Source organism: Leptidea sinapis, chromosome 27 (genome assembly GCF_905404315.1).
Source record: "Leptidea sinapis chromosome 27, ilLepSina1.1, whole genome shotgun sequence".
Lineage (NCBI taxonomy): Eukaryota > Metazoa > Arthropoda > Insecta > Lepidoptera > Pieridae > Leptidea > Leptidea sinapis.
This window is the reverse complement of record NC_066291.1, coordinates 9,796,260-9,819,883: the sequence shown is the minus strand read 5'-3', so window position 1 is coordinate 9,819,883 and position 23,624 is coordinate 9,796,260. Positions and strand designations below refer to the sequence as shown.

Sequence of the window (23,624 nt, the reverse complement as noted above, 5' to 3'; positions counted from 1 at the left end):
AGCATGACACAGACCCTTACTACTTTATTACTTCTCAATAAGATTGACATATATGTAATAACAAAGTATCTGTAAAATAGAATATATGTAATAACAAAGTATCTGTAAAATAGAATAAGTTTTATTGGATAAATAAAGATTTATTTATTTATTTATAAAACAGGCATTAGATGGAACAATAACCATAGCGATGGAAGAGAAGGACTATCCCCACGATGACACTATAATTAATGACCATAAAAGAGATAAACAGGGGCAAAAAGGTTATCACTTACAAATAAAATATTCGAAAATGTATCTATATTGAAGTAGACAGTTCTTACAATTTTGTTTATCTTAGATAGCAGAAAACATCGATTAGGAGTGCATATCGACGATACAAGCAGGATTACCACTAATTTGTACATTAGCAGACGTATAATTGTGTGATCTCTTCGAAGAATTATATAATAATATGCCAATTCGCCCGTTAATTCCTGAGTTAGCTGAAAAAGCTCGATTGGAGCTAAATGAAGATCCAAAAAGAATCGAAAGTGATCTTCAGCATCTTAAGGAATGGATCTCCAAACAACCTCATTTAAAGGCAAGAACAGGTAAGACAAACATAACTCTGTTAATTTCAATAGTAATTCGATACGATATAAGGATACTCACTAGAGTTAATTGTATATAAAGACTAATAGTTATTATTATTATCCAAATTGTAATAAATATCTATTCTAGGAATTACGTTACAGTTATATAACTGTTATACTCGTATAGAGAATTTTAAACCCAGTAAAATTATAAACATTATTAATTAGGTTTAAAAGTCTTGAGAATCATATTCTAATTAAAAATACCACCTTTAATATTTTGGTACAAGTGCATACCAACTAACAAGACGGACATAAATGTTCTAATGATTTTCTTTAGATAAATAATTTTCACATACTTGAGTATGTAAATTTGAGGTAAAAACACTTTATAATACATTTAAACAAAATACAATAATGAATAAAATCTTTAAACTTCTGAGTAATAGATTAGTTAACTACTAATACGTATTTTATGTGTAATCAATAAAATTAACAACCTCAATAAGAAATTTACAATGAATTAACGCTCGATTAAAAATTATTAAGAGTATAGGAAACTAATTGCAGATGACCAATGGCTTATAGTATTTCTACGCGCATGCAAACATAGCCTTGAAAGAACTAAAGAAAAATTGGACCTCTACTATTCTATGCGAACATTGGCTCCAGAATTTTTCCAACTTAAAATTACAGATGATAAGTTTAAGGAGATTTTGGAATCGGGGTAAATATCATTTGCAATGTAACTTAACTCCTTTATGTAAGTTTCTTTGTTGTCTTAGATAAATACTAAACTGCTACGATGAAAGAACAGAGCATATGAATCACCTTTTTTCAGGACGTTCAGCTGATGGTAATTGATACGCCTTACCCATTACAATCCAGTGCCGCTCAGGATTCCTGACAAACCCAAAAATTACACACTATAATAATAACGCTCGTCACCTTGAGACATAAGATGTTAAGTCTCATTTGCCCAGTAATTTCACTAGCTAAGGCGCCCTTCAGACCGAAACACAATAATGCTTACATATTATTGCTTCACGACAGAAATAGTCGCCGTTGTGGTACCCATAATCTAGCCGGTATCCTGTACAAAGGAGCCTCCCACTCGTATACTACTCCACTCTAATGTTACTAAAACCAGGCCTAAACATTGTATACTTTTGTCGCAGTAAATATATCTGTGCTTATGGTATTGTTGGTTGTAAGGAGTGGACTTCCAACGCCAAGATATTTTCAGTGAGATTCAAGTGAACTAGAAGCTGACTCACTTTACTTGTTTTAATAACAGATGATGAAAGTCTTCTAGTCGTTCATACAAACCTCGCTAACAAATATTTGTTGGTTTGTCTACCTAGCCAGCTTGTATTGCCTTATCTGATTTTTTTACTCTTAATTCGAAGACATTTGCAAAGCGGTATTATATTTCGACTCATATAATTGTTTTGTCAATGAAATTTCAATATTCTCACTACATAAATATTTTTCAGTTGTTTTGTTATGCTACCAAAATTAGCTGCAGTCGATGGCCAGAGGGTTTGTATAGCTCGACCAGGGGCTATAAATACAGACAAATTCAACCTCCTGGATTTCTTTGCTGTATCAAATGCTATACAAACGGTAAAACAAACATATTAGACAGATTTTTATTTTTGTGAAACTGTAACTTTAATCGTCTTTTGTCATGACAAAGAATTCTACTTGAGTATTATTGATTAGATTACTGGTTTCATTTCGTGCTTTTAATAAATATATATATGAACATTACAAAAAAACTGAATAAAGTGATGCGCCAAAAATAAAATGTGCTACTTGAGGTTAGTGACTGAATAATTTAGTTTCCCAATGTAAATTTATACTGGAATTGAATGAATGGGACTTGTTGGGTGCTGCTTCAAAATTACAATTTTCAAATATTTTATTGGTTCTATAATACCTTAATTAAATAAAAAAAAACATCACATTTGAACTAAACGAAAATTTGATAATCTCATTATTTTCGGTTTTAAGTATAGAACTTAATTCATGACATGTAACATAATTTTAACAAGAAACATTAATCTTCCAGATAATGCTGATAGAAGATGATAATACCGTTGTATCAGGAATACAAACTATTTCGGATTTGGAGGGAATGAACATGGGGCTCTTTTTACAAATGACGCCAAGTGTGATGAAGAAAATGGCAGTTTTTTCACAGGTAATAGAACCAGAGCACTAGACGGCTTAAAGAGAATATATTTAAAATATAAAGATAATTATATTATTAAAACTTTCATTAGTAATTATTAAAATTATCTATTAATACGGCTTTACTCAGGTTTTTGTCGGTGTCGGTACCGACTAGTTTCGGACCATTCGGAAGTCCTTCATTAGGGTGAGTGTGGTGGGTTCGCGATAACGTCCCACCTCTTACTGCGGACTTGAGCTCGGAGTGCGCGGCTGGACAGGGCGGGGGGCGCGGGGTGTGCCGGTGATGACGAGCACGGTATCACTGACACTGTATCACTATTGGTGTCCACGGGTGCACAGAATGTACTCACAATGTCCACTACGTGATCATCGGCACTATAGGTCTTATTGCGAGACGTGTTTTGTAACACAGGTTTCCAAGTTGGTGGCAGAGCCCATGCCTTGTCTTTATTAAAATTAGGTCGACGGTCAATTTCTATGGCTTCTAGCAGCTTGCGAGACGCAAAGTTTTTATTGCGAGCCAATACTTTCACCATATCGAACCTAATATAATGTGACGTGTCGGAGTTTAGAGCGTGCTCTGCCACTGCCGAGGTATTGGCTATCTAACTTGCGTACACAGCGTATGTGCTCGGTGAGCCTGGTTTTTATTTTGCGTCCCGTTTCACCAATGTAGCTTTTGCCGCACTTGCATGGAATTTCGACGCCAGGGCTCTCCAGAGGGTCTCGATCCTGAGGAGATCGTAGAAGACTACCAATCTGCGTCAGGGGGCGGAAAATTGTCCTAATGCTATATCTACGGCGTAATAGGCGTCCAATTTGATCCGTTGCCCCTCTCATGTATGGCTCCACATGTTGAGGCCGCTGTTTGATGGTCGGATTTGCCAGTCGATTACACTGTCGCCAGTTGTAACCATTGCTCTCCAACACTTGCCGCACGTGTCTCAATTCTGACTCAATGTCGACAAGTGCGACGGATGGTGATGGGAATCCGCTTTTAGGTATAAAGATAATATTAACAACTCTATAAATAGAAAGGTTAAATAATAATAATAAATCTTCATTTATTCCGAATCACTTGTTACATTTTGTTTTTGTATACTTAAATAAATATTATAAACTTAAATTAAAACAGTTAATTCAAAAGTAAACTAAGTAAGTAAAATTAATGCTACTTATAGGATTAATTCGGATCCCTTTCGGATAAAAGCCTCCTCCATATTTTTCCATTGTTCTCTATCCTGTCCTGTTTTCATCCATTCCTTTCCCGCTATCTCTTTTATGTCGTCGACCCACCGTCTCTTGGGTCTTCCGACTCGTCTTTTGATTAGATATAATATAGATTATTATGTTTTGTTTTAGTTCAGATGTTAACTAATTTATTATTTCAATTTTTAATTGATATATTGTATTTAATACGTTTCAATTCCGTTATTTTAGGAAGCGGCACCAATGCGGTTCAAGAGCGGGCATCATGTGAATGTTGGCAGCGGATTTGAAAAGTTTTTTAATGCCATTAAAGTGTTCTTGAACGAGAAAACTAAAAGCAGAGTAAGTAATTACTGTATCACTGGGGCTTAGGGACTTAATTTTCCAATTATTAAATCATAATTAAGTGCAACAGGCTTGCTGATAGAGACTCGCACATTGCAATTGTAGGACATTTCCAAAACTTTCAGAAATTGATTTATTTTTCCAAGTCAAATCCAAAGTGTTCAGCCCAGCGCTATTCAGCACTAAAGTTGCCGTCAAGTAGTACTTTTTCTTTGCCAATTAAAACATGCTCTGACACCTCAAACCCAAAGTCATCTTTAGCATCATCAAAAGCCTCATCGTCTGTGTCAGCAGCAGATGGATTATTTTGTGAGCTTACGCCGTCGTCTTTACGGCAAAAATCCTCATAAACGAAATTAGGTCATAATCTGAATCACCAATGTTTAATTCCTCATAACTGAATCTTCAAAGAGTGTTGCTATCTCATCATGTGTTCTAGAAGTCATTATTGTGTTATTCTTTGCTTGCTTCAATTTGTCTGAAATGAATTTGTAATAATATTTAAATGTATATTAAAACACAATAACATGTTATATTTTATAAGATAAAACAGATATTGTAAGATATATTCTTTACAACTTACCAGTATTTTTTCTTCAACGGGGTTAATTCCCCAGGAACACCTGCGCTGCTGAATGCATTCTCGCGAGTCCTGCTCACATGCGACCTATTTATTTTATTTGCAATACTTTTGAATATATCACAATTTGAAAAGATGGTAGGGTACACCTCTGTACCCATAGTAGTCTCAAAAGACTGAAAATATTAGTTTATTGCTGAATGTTGCGCATTTTAATTTTAGAACGAGATATTTTTTGTTAAATTGACATATAATATTTTTGATTCTATGGCAGCTGCTCCCATAGCTCAAGATCGCAAATCTCATAAATACGTTAGCCATGCTGAGAGATGCTGAAGTCAGAAGTTGTGTTGTGAACAAATATGCCATTAGCTAATAAAGTATTAATCTAACACATTTATATGTCAGTGTAATATTTTACGTATTTATTCCGCAGCTTCACGTTCACAATAAAAACTTTGAAGAAATGTATAAGACAATCCCTAAGGAAATATTACCTGTAGAATATGGCGGTAACGGTGGAAGTATTCCAGAGATCGTTGGTAAGATGCAATTTCAAAAGTAATATTTTAAAATCTAATAAAATTATAATTTATATATGAGATAAATGTGTAGAATTAGAAGTAATATCTAGAACTACTGCAACTAAATCTCTTCTGGAATATTATTATCTGATGATAAGTGATCACTAATGCAACAGCCATACTACCGTGATAATGCAAATATAAGGCGGTAATTTGGCAAAGCCAATGAATATGGCAAATAACGGTAAGCAATAGCTCCGGTAGACGTTACTTTCACACATCAAAGAAGATTACCCTGATCAGGTGATAGCCTAATAAAATTATTATTTTATTATATTTGGAAAACCTGTAGTATTACAATACTTGAAGTATTTATTGTGAAAACACCATTTAACAGTTCTCACATATCACAAAATATAATATCTATAATACATAATGTTATGGGATATCCGATGTCTAAAATTCATTAGATATTCATAATTTCACCTTCCTTAAAGGCCGGTAACGCTCTAGTGATTCCTATGGTGTTGCAAGAGAATGTGGGCGGCGGTGATCACTTAACACCAGGTGACCCGTACGCTCGTTTGTCCTCCTATTCCATAAAAAAAAACGAAATTAATTATTTGTTTGTGAACAGAATACTGGAAGAAGAAAATCGAAGAATATAAAGAATGGCTAATAGAAGATCAGCAACATGGCACTGATGAAAGCAAGAGACCAGGAAAGCCAAAGTCTGCTGAAGAAATGTTTGGAGTAGATGGATCATTCCGCCAGCTTGAATTTGACTAAATAAAACTAAAATGCTTACTGTTTCTGTGTTTAATTTGTATGAGGCCATTCTAAGATTAACATTAATTCTACAACAACGTACCGTCGTGCTAACAACATTTATGAAAATTTTATATACTTTCACAAAAATCGTCACCTTTTTGCTCTTAATAGTGATTTTCATTATTATAACACTAGAAATAAGGGATTGCTTGTAACTAATTCTAGTAGGCTTCATAAGATACATAATAGCTTTAAGGGTAAATGTATACACTTCTATAATAAAGTCCCAGCCACTGTTCAGGCATTATCTATAAATAAATTTAAATGTTTTATAAAAAAATGGCTCTGTCGTAAAGCCTATTACTCCACTGCTGAATATCTAAATGATCCGACAGCCTGGGACTAGATTGTGATTATTTTATAGCGATAGAAATGACTGTACAATATTGTATATATTTATTGAAAAGAGCGCAAAAAAAAATGTTGGGAGAGTTTCTTGCGCCGCTTCTCCTCTCTCAGAGCGCCATTTGTTTCCGAAGCGGAAGTAGTATCTAGTAATATCTAGTAGTTATTAGAAATGACATCAAAAAGAATTCTAAAGGAATCAATTTTTGAGAAAATAAATGCCTTTAATGCCTTTTTAACGCGGGCGAAACAATCACCCGTGAAACAAAGACAACTAAAGGTCGTAAGTAAAAAATCAGGGATACGTTACGAAATCCGGTTACATCTAGTTTCCAGGAAATAAGCTATGTCGGACTGCTTAAATTTATTCGCTTATTGATGTCGGTATTGTAAACTGTTGTGGCTTATAAGATTAAGCATAAATAAATAAAAAACGACAATCAAGGAGAAAAGAGTCGTACATAAAAGTAACTGTTGATCGTAGATGGGTGAAAATTAGAAGTTGTATGTATTTTTTAATGCTGAAAAATTCAAAATATTAAAAAAAAATTGACTAGGACCATTTAACATTTAGGGGGAAAATAGATGTTGTCCGGTTCTCAGACCTACCAAATATGCACTCAAAATTTCATGAGAATCGGTCAAGCTGTTTCGAAGGACTTTAACAACAAACACCGAGACATGAGAATTTTATATATTAGATATGCTCAGTTAGTTAGTTCTACAAATCTTTGAAAAACAGAAGTAAAATAAAGCTATAATTCGATTATCTTAATACCAACTTAGTCAATGTCAGATTAAATCGAAAATTAAGACGATTAGCACGTTATCTATAAACACAACGAAACATTAACTCACTTATAATCATATGAACACTGTCTATCTACGGATATATATCAATATAGTCATCTAAACTATCTATATATATAAAAATGAATTGCTGTTCGTTAGTCTCGCTAAAACTCGAGAACGGCTGGACCGATTTGGCTAATTTTGGTCTTGAATTATTTGTGGAAGTCCAGAGATGGTTTAAAATGAATGAATAAATATGAAAATGCTCGTAATTAAATAAAAGCACCAATTTTATTTTTCCTTTGATGTGACCCCCGTCGTGCAGAAATCAAATAAAAAGAATAGTTTAAAATGAATAACTAATTTGAATTTTTATATCTTTAACTTTCTCAGGAGGTAAAACAGAAACTTAATTTTAGCTAACTATAGTTGGTAGATTATTTACAATTGTTAACTATCTATCACATTATTTTTATCTTAATTGATAAAATATGGCGATACCTTCATTTAATATAAAGTTAATAAAGTTTCAAGAAATAAAGATTTTTAAAAGTACTACAGACGAAGTACGTACTACTACGTACTTTTTACGTACTTTTTAGTATGTACTAGCTGATACCTGCGGTATCAGCTAGTACATAATAAAAATAAAATAAATCTTTTAAGATATAATTAAAATAATAATTCTTCTACACCCCATGCTTTTTTTACAATAAAATATATTTTTTTAGACTATTTTCAATTTAAATTTAATTTTCTATTTTTTAGTTGAATTTTATATAAAGCGTGCTTGTTAGTTTTTTTTTACTAATATTTATTTTTCATTTTTTAGTCAAATTAGTGTAATGCCATCGGTCCTCGATAAATCTACAAAGTTTGAACGAAATCTAGCCGTTTAAAGTGGGTCAAAATCGCGCCCAAAGATGTCGGTTCCAAACATACAAATATACAAACATATAATACAGACACACCTCTATACAAATTATCTTGACCGAAACTAGGCATAGCCTGTACTATGACACATATTATATGACTATTTAAAAGTGTATCATTTTTATTGGGAATGCAGATTACAATTTGTTGAAATTGAGGTAACACAAAGTGGTCTACTAAAAACGTAGTCAGATACGCTATACGCATCTTGCTCTGTAAAATACTTAAATAAATATACTAATTTTAATGCCACTTACAAGAAAACACATAATTATTTCTGTATTTATAATGATATTACAAACTAACTATACCATTTACCAGTGAGAGGCTCCTTTGCACAGGATGCCGGCTAGATTATGGGTACCACAACGGCGTCTATTTCTGCCGTGAAGCAGTAATGTCTAAACATTATTGTGTTTCGGTCTGAAGCGCGCCGAGCTAGTGAAATTATAGGGCAAGACTTAACATCTTATGTCTCAAGGTGATGAGCGCAATTGTAGTGCCGCTCATAATTTTTGGATTTTTCATGAAACAAATTCAAATATTGTTATTCAATATAGGATGTGGCATCACTTATTGAAAGTCAAAAACTACTACCTATTCCAAAACGAATGCCTCAGACCTGAGAAGAATGGGCGCAACAAACTCAGCGGCATTTTTTTTTCATCGAAAAAATATGTTTGCAAAGTAATATTGTACAATTAATCTTATTATTTAATAGCCTGAAGGCGGTCGCTCCATTCCCAATCTGTGGTATCATTAAGAAAGTCATTTATAACATAAATGACTTGACAGTAACGTTTACTACACAAACGTTTTTTTTACAATTCCTTTGAATAACGTAATAATATTTTGAACATTTTGTTCTAAAAGCTTAAACATCGCCCCACATGGAGCCTCCCACTGGATAAACTGGTGACTCTCAGAGAAATGGAAGATATCGGAAGTAACAAATTACGTAATGTGAGCCCGAGAGACACGAACACAGTACCTTACTTGAACTGTCAAACTGCCCGTGACCACTGGGTCACTTTGTGTTTATAGCTATTATAGTTTTATGATAATATAAACAATTCAAATAAAAAAGACTATTTTTCAAAAAATAAATCTATCGAGATTTTTTTTCGTAATCGTGTTTTCAAAACTGAGATAATTTAGATAAAGAAATAAAGATAAACATGTCAAAAAATTGGAACCGTAGTATTTGTAGAAGTATTTTAAGTAGATTTTCAAAAAAGTTACTTTTTAGGACTATAGCGCCTTAAGTACTTATTTAAACTAATTGGTGCATAGGTGATCCCATTATTATGATCCTGCATTAGTATGTATTGCAAATGATTACTCTGTCCTTGCATATTGACAGTTTTATAAATAACATATTATACTTTACTAGGTACAATAAATTTTTTTTATTAAGTTTGCGCCTGGCTTGAAGGTAGAGCAGTTTACACTTAGATAAAAATTGGGTCTGAAAATATTATAATTTTCAATACTTTTTGTAAAGATGGTGCCAAATAGAAATAACGTATTCTAACTAGTGACAACCCGGTCATTCGTTGCGTGTCTCCTGCACGTTCATGCAAGCATACACATGCATGCCTAAATGTTTGAAACCGAATAGGTTTTGATCCCGACCAACTGGTAATTTTATGCTTTTCTCATGAAGACCTTTTCAACTATATATTGTGGGAGTCTGTACCTTGTATAGTTGCTGAAAAAAGAAATTTCTTACGCCCTCCTCGTTTATAAGTACAGTAAAAGCCACTTAAGACGATTTCACAGGGACGCAACCAACTTAAGCGAGAAAGCACATTATGCGGGATAGGGAAATAAAACATACCATACATACCTCCTACATCTGTGTCATAATATCACATATAAAGGTATTAAATTATACACTTATGAATTATATTAAGTACTTAATGTAATTTAAATTACGTAATTTAATGACAGAAAGATTTTGATGCATTAGCAATTAAGTACAAGATTTTCAAAGTAATTTAAATTTTGCAATGCGTCTTTGCTTTGTTTTAAAGAAGCTGCGAGGCGTCTTAAATCGCTAACAATTGATAATGCCTGGGCAATTGGCAAAATGGAAGTACCTATACATAAGTATATGAATGTATATATAGACGGTAAGGTTTTCTTTAAATATACAAAAGGCAAAGGACTATTATGCGAATCAGCGGAGGCTGATGTCATTGTGAAAGCGTGTCCCTATAAAATCAATCAAATCATATATTTAAGTACTGTAGCACCAACAAAAGAAAAATCAAAACAGAGAGACGCAGATAACGCTTATATGGCAGTTGTTTGAAAATAATTTTAATCTAGGATTAAAAACGCTTGCAGTGTTGATCTACTGCCGACAAATTAACATTTTTAGACATTGAAATCGACAGCAATTTAAATTGGAAAGCCATATCGAAAAAACAAAAACAAAATTATCTAAATTTATATATGGACTCAGAGAACTAAAAAGAACTGCCAACTTAAAATCTGCACTAGCCGCGTATTATGCTTATGGCTAAGCATTTTTGAGGAACGGAGTTATTCTATGGGGATACAGCACAAATGCCCAGGATCTCTTTATATTACAAAAAGTGCATACGAATACTGGCCAACATAAAAATAACAGACTCCCCAGATATACCCCATTTCAAAAAATTTAATATTCTAACCCTACCCTCCATATATATCTTCGAAATATGCAAATTTGTTAAAAGAAATTTACACAATTACACAAAGAAATAAAATAAGCCCCGTTGATTTCCCGAAAGAAAATAAATAAATTAATCCTCCAACAATCAAATTTAGTACTACATACATCGAGTCCTTATGTAATGTCTATAAAAATATATAATAATCTGCCAAACTCAAGGATTTATTAAGGCAAAGTCTGATAATATTCCTGATGTTGATATATTTATGATCACCGATTTTTTAAAAAATGACGTTCGGTTTAATTCTGCTGAAGTTCGAGGTGCCAAGGCATCAAGGTAAGTTTGTTAAAAAATAATATAATAAATGAAAATATTTAATTATTTATTCTCCATTACATTAAATATAATTATTTATTTCTTAAATTGCAGAGCATCGCGTGAGAGTTACGGCGACAAAGCTATAGGTTATGGAAATAAAATAAGCCCCGTTGATTTCCCGAAAGAAAATAAATAAATTAATCCTCCAACAATCAAATTTAGTACTACATACATCGAGTCCTTATGTAATGTCTATAAAAATATATAATAATCTGCCAAACAAAATTTTTTTATAAGAAAAGTGCTACTATGCCATAAATGATTTCCTAAACGAGCCAAACGAAAATAAATAAAAATATGGGTCTACTACTGTTAGGGTTTGTAACCGATTACAGTTTGATATTGTTCATAGATGTCGCCCTAAGCCATCAAGGACGCATTATCTAAGTTTATTATAGAACTGTGACCTTACTTATTATGTAACTGGTGAATATTCTACGCTGCCCCCGCCTGGTTTGCGCTGACAAGCGAGACGGGTCGCAAGTCGCTGCGAGTGCAGCAGTCGCTGACGCTCCGCACCATCTCCGGAGCACCACGCTTCGTACGAAATCAGGTCATCTCCAGAGACCTGCGCATGGAGAGCCTGGACGACTTCGTTCGTCGCCTGAGCACCTCTATGTTCGCGCGCGCCGATGGAGCGCGATCCCAGCATTTGCGTGGCATCGCGCCATACCATCGACGACCGCCGGACAGAAGAGGACTACCACGTGACCTAGTCTCCTAGGACACGACTGCTTCCTCGCCGCTGGCTGATGGGCGCTCACCGGTACACTACCGGCGGGCTCGACCTCGCTGAGCGGCGGGCGCAAGCTAACCACGGACCTACAAACCGGCTGCAGTCCGCAGATCGCTCGCGACACTACGCGGGCTTGATCGCACTGTAGCAAGATACCACCGGACATGACACCACGGACCAACCGGTCCCACCCAGTGCCCCGTCTGTAGTTGCAGGCGGCGTTTATACTACTGAAAGGGGCCATCGCCCCGAACAGTTACCCCGAGGCCCGTAAGGACCTACGCGGAAGACCCACCAGATGGTGAATATACGATTGGTACGCCCCTATTAAGTGTTTTAATACTTTAGTTAGTGGGATATTTTTGGGATTTGTACAACTACGGTCTGCTGTTCAGACCAAATTGCGACACCCGAACTGGGTATCCATAATACTGCCTTGTAAAATAATTATAGTATTTACTACAAATGTTATATTTAAGGACTGTATTTATGGAATTGCAATTAATTGAAATTTAAATCTAAGTTGTAGGTTTTAGGTTTGGTTTTTGGAGTGATCTTGATCGAAGTCGAGTGGACTCCTGTGTTAACTTGAGAGGTAACGTTGCTAGAACCGATAATTTTTCTTAATTTGATGAGTAACTTTATATAAAAGAAAAGAAACTAAAATATTAAAACACAGTTCGTAAAGTTAGTTAACCATTAATATTTTAGTAGACTATTGATCACCACGATATCATGCATTAGTTATAAAAACGGATTAATGTCGGTGCAAAGTGTTTTTTTTTTTTTCAAATAAAGTGAGTTATTTTATACTTTTAATACCGCACCTTAAATTTAATTATTTTATAATTAACACCACTTAAATCAAAATTTACAAATCAGAGAGCAGAAATGAACTAGCATTTGACCCAGAAATAGAAATGTTTTAAAAGTTATAATAATAATAATAATATTGATATACTTTTACACAAATTATCTTGCCCCAAAGTAGGCATATTATGTACTATGGGTACAAGACAACGATATCTTTAATACAATATACATGTTTAGACATACATGAATACATATAAACATCCATAACTCGGAAACACACATTCATATTCAGAATAAAAATGTTTGCACCTACCGGGATTCGCATCCGGGACCTTAAGCTCAGTGACTACTGGGCTATATCAGTCGTCAATTTCTACAAACTTTATAAACAAATAAACTTGACATAAAGATATACCTTAGAATAAACAAAGAAAATGCACAGTGTTGACTATATCGCTGACAACACTGTTAATACAATGATAATTCTGAAGTTTTCCGAATGTCAAGCAGCCTTAAAAATTAAGTCGGGTAACGTTAAACGTCTGAATAAACAAATCAGCAAAATGTCTATTTGTAAACATTTTGCATATTCTTGGTTAATTCTTAGATATAATTTTAGGCCAGTTTTATTTGTAAGGCCGTAAAACTATATGAACTTAATCCAAAGAGATTCTTTTTAAGAGATTATTTTGAACTTAATTTAATTACAGTTTTTAAATATAATTTAATATATTTTTTTAATTTTTTGATCTTCATTGTCATCTTGTCTAAGGCTCAAACTTATTTTCCGAACATAACTTAAAATATTTGTAATGTAAATATAACAGAAGATTCATACAAACAATGACATCTTATTACACAAGTTATTTTAGTTTTTTTTTAATACATATTAATACAAAACTTGACATCAAATGACGGAACAGTCGCTTGTTTTCGTCTTCTATAAAAAAATATGTTATACATCTATATCCGGTTAATATTTATATTATACTAGCTAAACTGACATACGTTGTTCTGTAGATAATAAAAAAATACTGTTGTATAGGAATTTGCCAATAACATTTCAAAACATCAAGAATTATTTCGTAAACAATGCTCCCTGTTGTTATAATGAAATTGTTTCACAGCAGAACTGTCAAACCATGCGTCACTAAATTCTATCATAGAAAATATGTCCATACAAAACAAATATTGGTAATAAAAATAATTATACCCCACAAATCGAAATAAAAAGTATCCTATCTCTCAAGTTGGACTAAACTGCACTCCATGAAGTAATCCTCATTAAAATCCGTTTATTAGTCTAGGAGTACATCGCGGACAAATAACGTGTCACGTAATTTATATATATTAGATATCCATAGTAGACAAAACAAATCTTATAACTATATTTACAATACTACGACTACATACAATTAAAACTATCATTACGTGGAAGCGTACCAAGAATACTGGCAGCATTACCGCGTTGGATAGCAAGGCTGATCTGTTGACCGAAATAGCTGCCAGCGCTTGGGTTTCCAGTAGCCTTATTGAGGCGCGAAGATAGTATTTTCTCTGGGCCCCACGGGCCAAGTGTCTCGACACCAAACGGCACAAAGATGTATGACTCACTGAGATCAACATATTTGCGACGCTTGCTGTCTTCGGCAGTCGAAGCAGCAGCCCCAGCACCAACTGACGTAACTTGGACATGAGAAAGAGCCAGAGTGTCGACGCAAGTAGCGTCCCACACCAGCGCCCTTCCCCGTGCCCAAGCCACTAGCGTCATTCCATCAAGACGCTTGCCATCGCAGCGGGTAATACCATTTGGCTTTAAAACAGCTGGTATATTAAGAGCGGCAAATGCCCTGCGGATGACTTCACTAATGCTGGCGTGACGACTGATACGGCCTGCCGATTGTAGGCAAGCTAACCCGTGGCGTCCAAGAGCATCTACCTGAACGCCACATCTACATTGATGTGGTTCATTCAGTTTTATACCTAGCCGGAGTGATACGCAAATTGACAATGTCATATTGTCAAGTAGCGTTCCAATCGGCGCAGAAGTAGTATATTTAAATTTCTTGTAGAAAAACAATCCGCTTGCCACATTTATAACACCTCGTCGTGATAACAAGCCAATGGCAACTAAAATAATTATTATTAATTATCACGTCTGTTATATGTACGTATATTTTGTTATCTAATAACTACTAACAAAAGTGAATGTGTCTAGTTTATACGTCTGTGTCTATGAAGCACTTAGTGACTTAGGTAAGCTATTTAAATTTTATAAAAGTCAAGTGTTACAATAACTAGTTACATGATTAGATTTATTTTGTGTTGTCACAATTTTATTGGCTCTACTGATTAAGCCAGCTTATTCTTAACTCTTCCTTCAAATCTACACGTGTTTGAGACAAGATGTTTTCACACATCTATTCATGAAGAATTTTTACCAGTGGGGGCTCATTTGAACAAGATGCCGGCTAGATTATGGGTACCACGGTTACGGCAACTATTTCTGCTGTGAAGTAATAATGTGTAAATATTACTGTGGTTCGGTCTGAAGGGCGTCGTAGCTAGTGAAATAAATGCGAAAATGAGACTCAATATCTTATGTCTCAAGGTGACGAGCGCAATTGTAGTGCCGCTCAGAATTTTTTGGTTCTTCAAGAATCCTGAGTCGCACTGCCTTGTAAGTGGCAAGGCTCGTCTGGTCCCTTATTTTCATAAAAAATAAATCAGTTTCCTTTGTTTACTTTTAAGGTAAAAAGTACAAAAATGAAAATAAGGCCCTTATCAGAGCATTTGCAAAAAAAGGCTATCACGGAATTGTTTGAGGATCCTGCTAGAATCCATTTGGATATTGAATACATAAGATCCTGGCTTCAAAAGCAGCCACATCTAAAATCAGCCAATCCATGTAAGTATCACCTGAACTAGCTATAAGTATAGGAATTATACCACCACGAAGCCATTAGGCGGACCAGTATGTTCTATTGTTAACCCTTTTCAACTATTTCGCATAGTTGGACAAATCAGATGTATACGCGCGCTGTTAGTCTAAACCGCCTGCACATGTCATGGGCATCCAATGCTTTCGGTGAAAGAACAACAGCTTACATAGTACCTAGACTGATTAATAAACTGCCACGTGACTTGACCGACTCGTTGACTGAGACAAATTTAAAACAGAATTAAAAAAAATACTTTTTAATACTTGACTGACCACCGATCAACTTATCGTGCTTAATAACTATTATTTGTATCAAGTACTTTTACTTTTATTTGAAAAATTATAAGTATAGCTAAGTTTCTAACGATTGCGAATTATTTTTTCTTTTGTTAATTTAACTCTGTTGTTGTAGATTAAATTTAGCAATTGTACAAACCTCAGTGCTATTGCTTTGAAACCTCCATGTAAAATTTTGGTTTTTATTAATAAAAAAAAAAGGTATCGCTAGATGTTAGAAACTCTTGATTATCCACTTGGACTATCTACTCTATTATCACAATAGACTCTATGACATCTCAATAAATTAAATATAACTTCTTATACAGGACAATGGCATAAACTAAATATTTTCAGTAGTCGGATTTTGAGGTATTATATGTGTGCGAGGACTGTAAATAGTAATTATCGTTTTTTTTAATGCTTTGGGTTTTCTTGACTTTGTCAGAAAATTTTCACACAGAAAGAGCTATTCTACCAATTCTCTTGTCTTCTAATTCTCAAATCTTTTCAGGTCTAAGCTTTATATCCAGTTTAAGTCACCAAACGGAACTACTTTAACAATTCAGCTCTGCGCGTAGTTTTTCTGATTCCTCGTCAAATGAATTCCAAGGCTTACTACCGTGATCTGCTCAATTAATTGATTGAGGGCATAATTAACTTTTGGCTCCGAGTCAACCTTCACCTGCATCGCCAAGAAATGATTAGGTTCAGGCCAAACTCACAAAACTACATTCACACTTTTACAAGATGGAGGTTTATCGATAAAACCACATAAGTTTACAATATCTTCCGTTCCAGTTCCAAAAATTTTCACATTTTGTTCGACGTGACTTAATAAATAGCATTCATAAAATTAAATTAAAATAAACTATTATGCTATTTGAATTAATCACAAATAGTAAACATCATGAAGATTGCAGTCCGCAGGTCGCAATCGAACCCATCGTCTCCACCCCAAAGGGAACAAATATTATATATCCATCACCGAGTGATGCATGTTTCTTCCGCTTTAGGTTTAGACAGTTTTCGTCGCTGCTCCTGCCGCCTTAGATGTATTTTCAATATAAGAGAGCTCTATTGTGTCCACACAAGTCACATCCCACACCAACGGCTATCCACGACTCCAGGGAAACAACGTCATGCCATCAGGCCTCTTGCCATAGTCACATGAAATACCATTGCAGTGCACGTAGACGGTAGCAAAGGCCCGACGTATGACGTCGTTTAAGGCGGCATGGCGGCCCGTATTACGGCGGCAAGATAAGCCATGGTGACCAAGACTGTCTACGTTGCTTCCGAAGTGGAACTTTTGTGTGCTAATGTTACTAACACTACATTACGTGCATAAATATCACAATTTTTTTCTTTGTTTGCACTGCATAATCTCATTTTTTCTACTAAATTTTATAATGTATTGAATTTCTTCTTGATACTATTTGTATACGGCCAAAGCGATTTTATTACAAGATTTTACATAAAACTATGGGCAAATATGCGGAAGGGCTTTTTCTCCGCCTATTATTTCACAAGCAACCTGATAGATATTATGTTACCATCACATATTATAAATTGTTATAATAATAACGGTATATTGAACTGAATAACACCCGTTGATAATACCTGAAGGCATCAGAACTTTTTGGTTTTAATCAATAAAATAATTTTCCCATACTTTTTCTATTATTAATGAAATTCTATACTCTATAAATTAATTTATATTATTGATGAAGTTCTATACTCCTTAAATTAATAGCATTTCACTGTGATAACTTTCAGCTGATCAAAAGATCGCGTCATTTTTACGTGGATGTAAACACAGCCTTGAACGTACGAAAGAAAAACTTGATATGAGCTACACACTACGAACATTGGCGCCGGAAATATTTCAAAAAAGAGATCCTCTGGACCCAAAAATACAAAAAATATTAACCAAAGGGTATGTAGAAAACAGAAATGTTTAACAATGTAAATGTAGTTTTGGAGAACATTCTAAATAAGTTAGCTGAAACTTAAATATAATTGTTTCTTTAATTAATTTGAATTGTTGCGGCCTATTCACTATTTCAGGATAATATTGCCATTAAAGAGATGTGAAAATGATGGCTGTCGACCAATTTTAACGAGATTCGATTGTGAACTGGCTCCTGAATGTAGCATAGAAGATATGGTAAAAGTTTGTTTCATGGTAATTGAAGTGCTGATAGAAGAAGATGATAACATAATAATATGTGGAGAGGTAAGATATTGCATACTGTTTACTGAATAACTGTTATGTATGAAACATGAAACATGAGCGTGGAGCAAGGTGCCGTGGTGTTACTGCCTCGTTTGTCCTCGGACATGTGCGGTACTGCGCCCTCCCCAGAATACAACGGGCAGCCCGAGCGCGATTGCCCGGGGAGGGATTCTCCGACTCTGGTAGAGCCGGTACCCTCCTGGGGTAAAATCTTTTTAAGTTCCACTGTCATATTCGGGTGGAGGGGCGGGGATGTCCTCCGGTCCTCGACAATAACCTATGCGAAATATAGCGGCACTAATGTGTGTGGTAATTAATCCGGACAGGTCTGGCCCGAATGTGCTGACGTCATAAGACGGCAACGTGACTCTCCCACTTCTAAAAAGCCCTCAGTCGCCTTTTACGATACCCTTCGGCCTGGGACTCCCATATTCTTTTTACGCCCCAGGGAAGCACAGGGCAAAATGTGTGTGTAGTATGGAGAGACTCGGATTGTTGAGCCCTAGAAAAATATTGCTCTTCAGTGCTTTGTAGTATCTTTCTCTCTTATAGCATTCTAGATATTTACACAGAACCGATTCATACTTTGGCTTTGTGAACTTTGAAGAAGCAACGCCTACATGCACTCATATTGAGTATTGTAAGTCCAACATCAGTAAGTCATCAACATCAGATACAACTATTCAGTGAACTCTGATATCTACAGAAGTTCCAAAAAAGAGTGGCTGGATTGCATTTATATAATGATACCATGAACGCGCATTTTTAGACACATATATAAATCCTGGCGTGAAAATCTCTATCCCGAAATAAAAGATTCAATGCTTGTGTTCATCGGAACGCGAGAGGCTAGTATGATTTTTAGATTGTCGATCTATTGGTGATCTTAAATGTCTATTCCAATGAAATGTATGTATAATAAATGTATGATTCCAATTGAAAGAAAAGAAGAGGATATGTAAGCAGCATGGATAAAGAGTAATTCTTTAATCGTTTTAATGAAGACCATTCCAAGGAGTTACTGAGAATTTGTGCAAGTATCATATTACTTTCTTACGAAGCGTCAAGTTGTGTGTCAGGTAATGATGCCTCTACCTGTGTTCCTTATATTAATTATCACACAGGTTGGCTGTCATCCTTTAATTTTAAAAAACATCGTGGTCTAATGCATATCAACGCTATCTGTGCGCTATGCTTTAAAATATTTTTTATATATATTAGAAGCATTTTCTTTTCCACTTCACGTCCAGACCTTCTTGCCTCTCTTTCATTTTCTGAATTATTCTATTTAGATAAACTGATAGTGGATGACGCGAGTACTTACGATTCTTGACGGCAAATAAGGCGAAGGTTGTAACACAAGTGTATAGTGATAAAAACATCTTCACTGACTTCTCAATTCAATTCAATTTCGATTCTTTGGCCAAGCCTTTCTAATATTTAAAGTACTAAAGAATAGAGACCAAGGTATTTGACAAAGGCTTACTTAATAATCGATTTTTTTTTTCAGGAATTGGTATCAGACTTGAAGAAGACAGGATTTGCTTTAGTAACGCAGTTTACCGCGCCATTTGCTAAAAAGCTTGTTACATCATTCGAAAAAGGCTTGCCAGTGCGAATGAAGGCTTTTTATTTCTTGAACCCACCTACAGGAATCGAGACTGCTTTTTTCATATTGAAATTTTTTATAAGTGAAAAACTGAAGAAAAGAGTAAGTAAGAGTATATACATACATAAAAAAATGTACATTATTATTAATGAAACAGCATGCTTCTGATATGCGAAACCGAGGGAAAAAAAATAAGTTTTCCTCACAAACTAATAAGAAAAATTTCTAAAATGCTCGGTTGCAATAGCCATTCCGGTCTTAATATGAATCTTAACTAAACAGGAATTCATTCAAAATCGCCACCAGTGCGAGGCTCGTTGGCACAGGATGCCAGCTAGTTTATGGGTTCCACAACGACGCCTATTTCTGCCGTGAAGCAGTAATGTGTAAGCATTACTGTGTTTCGGTCCGAAGGGCGCCGTAGCTAGTGAAATTACTGGGCAAATGAGACTTGACATCTTATGTCTCAAGGTGACGAACGCGTTGTAGTGCCGCTAAGAATTTTTGGGGTTTTTCAAAAATCCTGAGCGGTACTGCATTGTAATGGGCAGGGCGTATCAATTACCTTCAGCTGAACGTCCTGCTCGTCTCGTCCCTTGTTTTCATAAAAAAAGGCATATAATGGCATTAAGATTGTTGCATCCGGTTGGCACAAGTTTTATGTCACACACACACGAACAGAAACGGTATACAAAAAACTTAATTAACATATAGTAACAGCTTGATGTTATGGTATAAATTGTTATGTTAATGCAAACGCCTACAAAATATCGATAAAAAAATAACGGGTTGCACTCCGTTATAGGATAGTGCCGGCAGAAGTGAAAACTTTGTTTGAACATTAACGTAGTTTTAATATTTTTTTTAGCATTTTTTTATATTTTTGAATGGTTAGGGAATAATTTTACACGAACTGCTTTATTTATCAGTTAAAAAGTACTAGAATTTATGTTGTTCAATACAATATTCATTCATGGTGTTCGGACATGGCTTATGTTCCGTATTTGCATTAGGTACTATTATGGGAACTGTAGACATACGGATATCTCAGCGAGAGAGTAGAGAGGTCTGTTATCTTATTGACAACGATAGCAAATATGGAGGATAATTATTATCGCCAACGAACACAGATACCGCAGCATGAGACACAAAGTTATACTCAATCATATCTATAATGCGTTCTTGAGGTGGTAGTGGTCGGCGTTTAGGTTGAAATGTAGACTACTTTGACTTGCACGTTGAAGTCCACGCTAAGTCTGGAGCAGGATGGTTTTTACTTCATTTGTACTCGGTTATAGGGAATCCTGTAGTATCCCCAGAATATGAAAGAAGAAATTTCCGGAATGATTCTCAGACCTTGGCAGATACCGACTCTGCCAGAACTTTGTCACAGTCTTATACATAACATAGTAATTCATAACAAACGGCGCTATGCTGCTTTTTCACACAGGTTTATAATCCACTCGAGTATTCCCTGTTATTTCTTATAGCTTGACTTTTCCATATTAAATGTCTGGAGTTACTGGTTCTAACTTCAACGCTTCAAGAAAGACTCTTGTGGTATCCTATGCATATATGGGTTAATGGTGAAGTTATATACTCCAAATTTAGCTGAAGTTTTGCTGCGCTCATTTTCTTAATACCTGAATCACTGTTCTTATCGTAAATCGCGTAACCAGCATTTTTTAGTTTCAGGTGCACAATGAGAACTCTAAGGGAGCTTATGATCAAATACCCCAAGAATTATTACCACAAGAATACGGGGGTAATAATGGGTCTATAGAAGAGTTGACTGGTACTATTTAAATATTGATTTGTAATATATGAAAGAACATTAATACTTGTTGTATTCATGTTATAATTCTTCCAGAGTATTGGAAAACAAAGTTGGAAAGCTACCGTGACTGGTTCCTTGCTGAAGAAGAATCGCGTTCCAATGAATCTTTGAGACCGAATGAAGCTAAAACGACATCGTCACTATTTGGAGTAGAAGGATCGTTTAGAAAATTAGACGTAGATTAAAAAATAATCATGGTGTATATGTATATATTTTATGTAACGCAAAATAAAGAATTTGTTTATTTGAAACGATCACTACAGGGAATCATTTAATAAATATTAAATCAAATAATACGAACAAAATTTGAAAAACATATCTAAATATGAATACAATATACATGCCTAATCTAATTAATTTAACTTATAGCTAATCCTAGATCAACATAATAAAAGATTGCACCCTTGTCGGCTACCAGCACTGCGTCTTCCGGTACGTGGTCGCCATTCGAGAACTTTACTGCCCCAACGGCCATCTGTCCGTCGAAATATGTGCCCTGCCCACTGCCTCTCAGTTTCGCAATCAAAACCAAAATTATTTAGTGTCTAAAGCTTCGATATTAACAGGACAGGTTTTTTAATGTGCTTGACAAGCTACGTCTTACCTCCGTGATTTGTAGGTCACTTTGTGTTAGTTTGCTTGCATTGCTCATAATAGAGGTTAACAGTCAACCTCAATTTTTTCGACGTTTTCACAGCAGCTGTCACAGTCTATCTAGACGTATAAATAATCTAAGGTATGTATGCAAAATTTTGTGGGAATCCCATTAGTCTTGGATCGATAAAATATCTTATAACGACTTCCCCAACCTTCAATTATCTCACACATTTTAATAAAAATTATAATTAAACAACGCAAATAGTAGCTATGTCAATGTCAGAGAGGTTCTTGATTCATATTTTAATTATAATAATAATTATATATACAAGAAACTCATTAGCAATTTTTCCGGTGTGATGTGCAGATGATTGAATTATATTTATATTTTTGTAAGTTAATTTTTTATCTCGTATATTTAAACCTGCAATTTTACTGTAGGTTTTTTTTTTAAGAAAATAAGGGATGAGACGAGCAGGACGTTCAAGTAATGAACGACATGCCCATAGGTTTTTATACATTTTTGTATCTATATATTGCATATTTTGGAATAGATTATTATCAAATTTACTACACGGCGAAACATTGTTCTAGCCTTGTCTCATCTGAGAATTCTTTATAAATAATAATAATAATATATTTTATATACATTTAAACAATGCTATGTTGGTACACTTGCTATATTTCGAATAAAGTAAGACAAGTCAAATAAAACTTTATTGAAATAGGCTTTACAAAGCCCGTTTGATCATTGTCATCAATTAATATTTCTTTAAAGTTACGAATCCATCATACGTTCAGAATTAGAGCTCGTGAGAGGAACATACAACAAACTAAACGGCCACTCTTTTATTAAATCAATGAGTATTTTACAATCAAAATAAATCTTATAACTATATTTACAACACTATGACTACATAAAATTAAAACTATCATTACGTGGAAGCGTACCGAGAATACTGGCAGCATTTCCGCGCTGGATAGCTAGTCTGATCCGTTGACCGAATTAGCTGCCCGCTCTTGGGTTTCCAGTAGCCATAGTTATTGAGGCGGGAAGATAGTATTTTGATCATTCTCCGCGCCTCTGGGCCCCACAGGCCAAGTCTCCAAAGAAGTTACATCCAAAGATGTAAGACTCAATGAGACCGACATATTTACGCAATGCTGTCTTCGGCAGTCGAAGCAGCAGTCCCAGCACCAAC

General features: G+C 34.9%; 2 protein-coding genes across 3 annotated transcripts; both read left to right on the top strand.

Moving 5' to 3' along the window:
• The first annotated feature begins 343 nt into the window (after window positions 1-343).
• LOC126972691 (alpha-tocopherol transfer protein-like) lies at window positions 344-6,242 on the top strand. The gene is made up of 7 exons (XM_050819587.1): window positions 344-593; window positions 1,146-1,302; window positions 2,072-2,201; window positions 2,650-2,781; window positions 4,215-4,325; window positions 5,345-5,450; window positions 6,070-6,242. Exons 1-7 carry the CDS (start codon window positions 455-457, stop codon window positions 6,219-6,221), a joined length of 927 nt encoding a protein of 308 aa, XP_050675544.1. The 5' UTR covers window positions 344-454; the 3' UTR covers window positions 6,222-6,242.
• Window positions 6,243-14,995: 8,753 nt separating this feature from the next.
• Window positions 14,996-22,085, top strand: LOC126972689 (alpha-tocopherol transfer protein-like). 2 transcript variants are annotated; one of them, XM_050819583.1, is made up of 7 exons: window positions 14,996-15,090; window positions 15,675-15,831; window positions 17,920-18,079; window positions 18,211-18,379; window positions 19,890-20,090; window positions 21,678-21,783; window positions 21,859-22,085. In XM_050819583.1, the coding sequence occupies exons 2-7, from the start codon at window positions 15,690-15,692 to the stop codon at window positions 22,008-22,010; spliced, it is 930 nt and encodes a 309-aa protein (XP_050675540.1). In that variant the 5' UTR covers window positions 14,996-15,090; window positions 15,675-15,689; the 3' UTR covers window positions 22,011-22,085. The 2 variants fall into 2 exon arrangements, with proteins under 2 accessions (XP_050675540.1, XP_050675541.1); XM_050819584.1 differs by having other exon boundaries at window positions 15,049-15,179.
• The last annotated feature ends 1,539 nt before the right edge of the window (window positions 22,086-23,624 follow it).

Coding starts and splice junctions, on each gene's coding strand:
- LOC126972691 (XM_050819587.1), top strand. CDS start 455: ATGCCAATTCGCCCGTTAATTCCTGAGTTAGCTGAAAAAGCTCGATTG. Junction 4,326..5,344: donor ACGAGAAAACTAAAAGCAGA/GTAAGTAATTAC, acceptor TTTATTCCGCAG/CTTCACGTTCACAATAAAAA. Junction 5,451..6,069: donor AAGTATTCCAGAGATCGTTG/GTAAGATGCAAT, acceptor GTTTGTGAACAG/AATACTGGAAGAAGAAAATC.
- LOC126972689 (XM_050819583.1), top strand. CDS start 15,690: ATGAAAATAAGGCCCTTATCAGAGCATTTGCAAAAAAAGGCTATCACG. Junction 18,080..18,210: donor CAAAAAATATTAACCAAAGG/GTATGTAGAAAA, acceptor TCACTATTTCAG/GATAATATTGCCATTAAAGA. Junction 21,784..21,858: donor GTCTATAGAAGAGTTGACTG/GTACTATTTAAA, acceptor TAATTCTTCCAG/AGTATTGGAAAACAAAGTTG.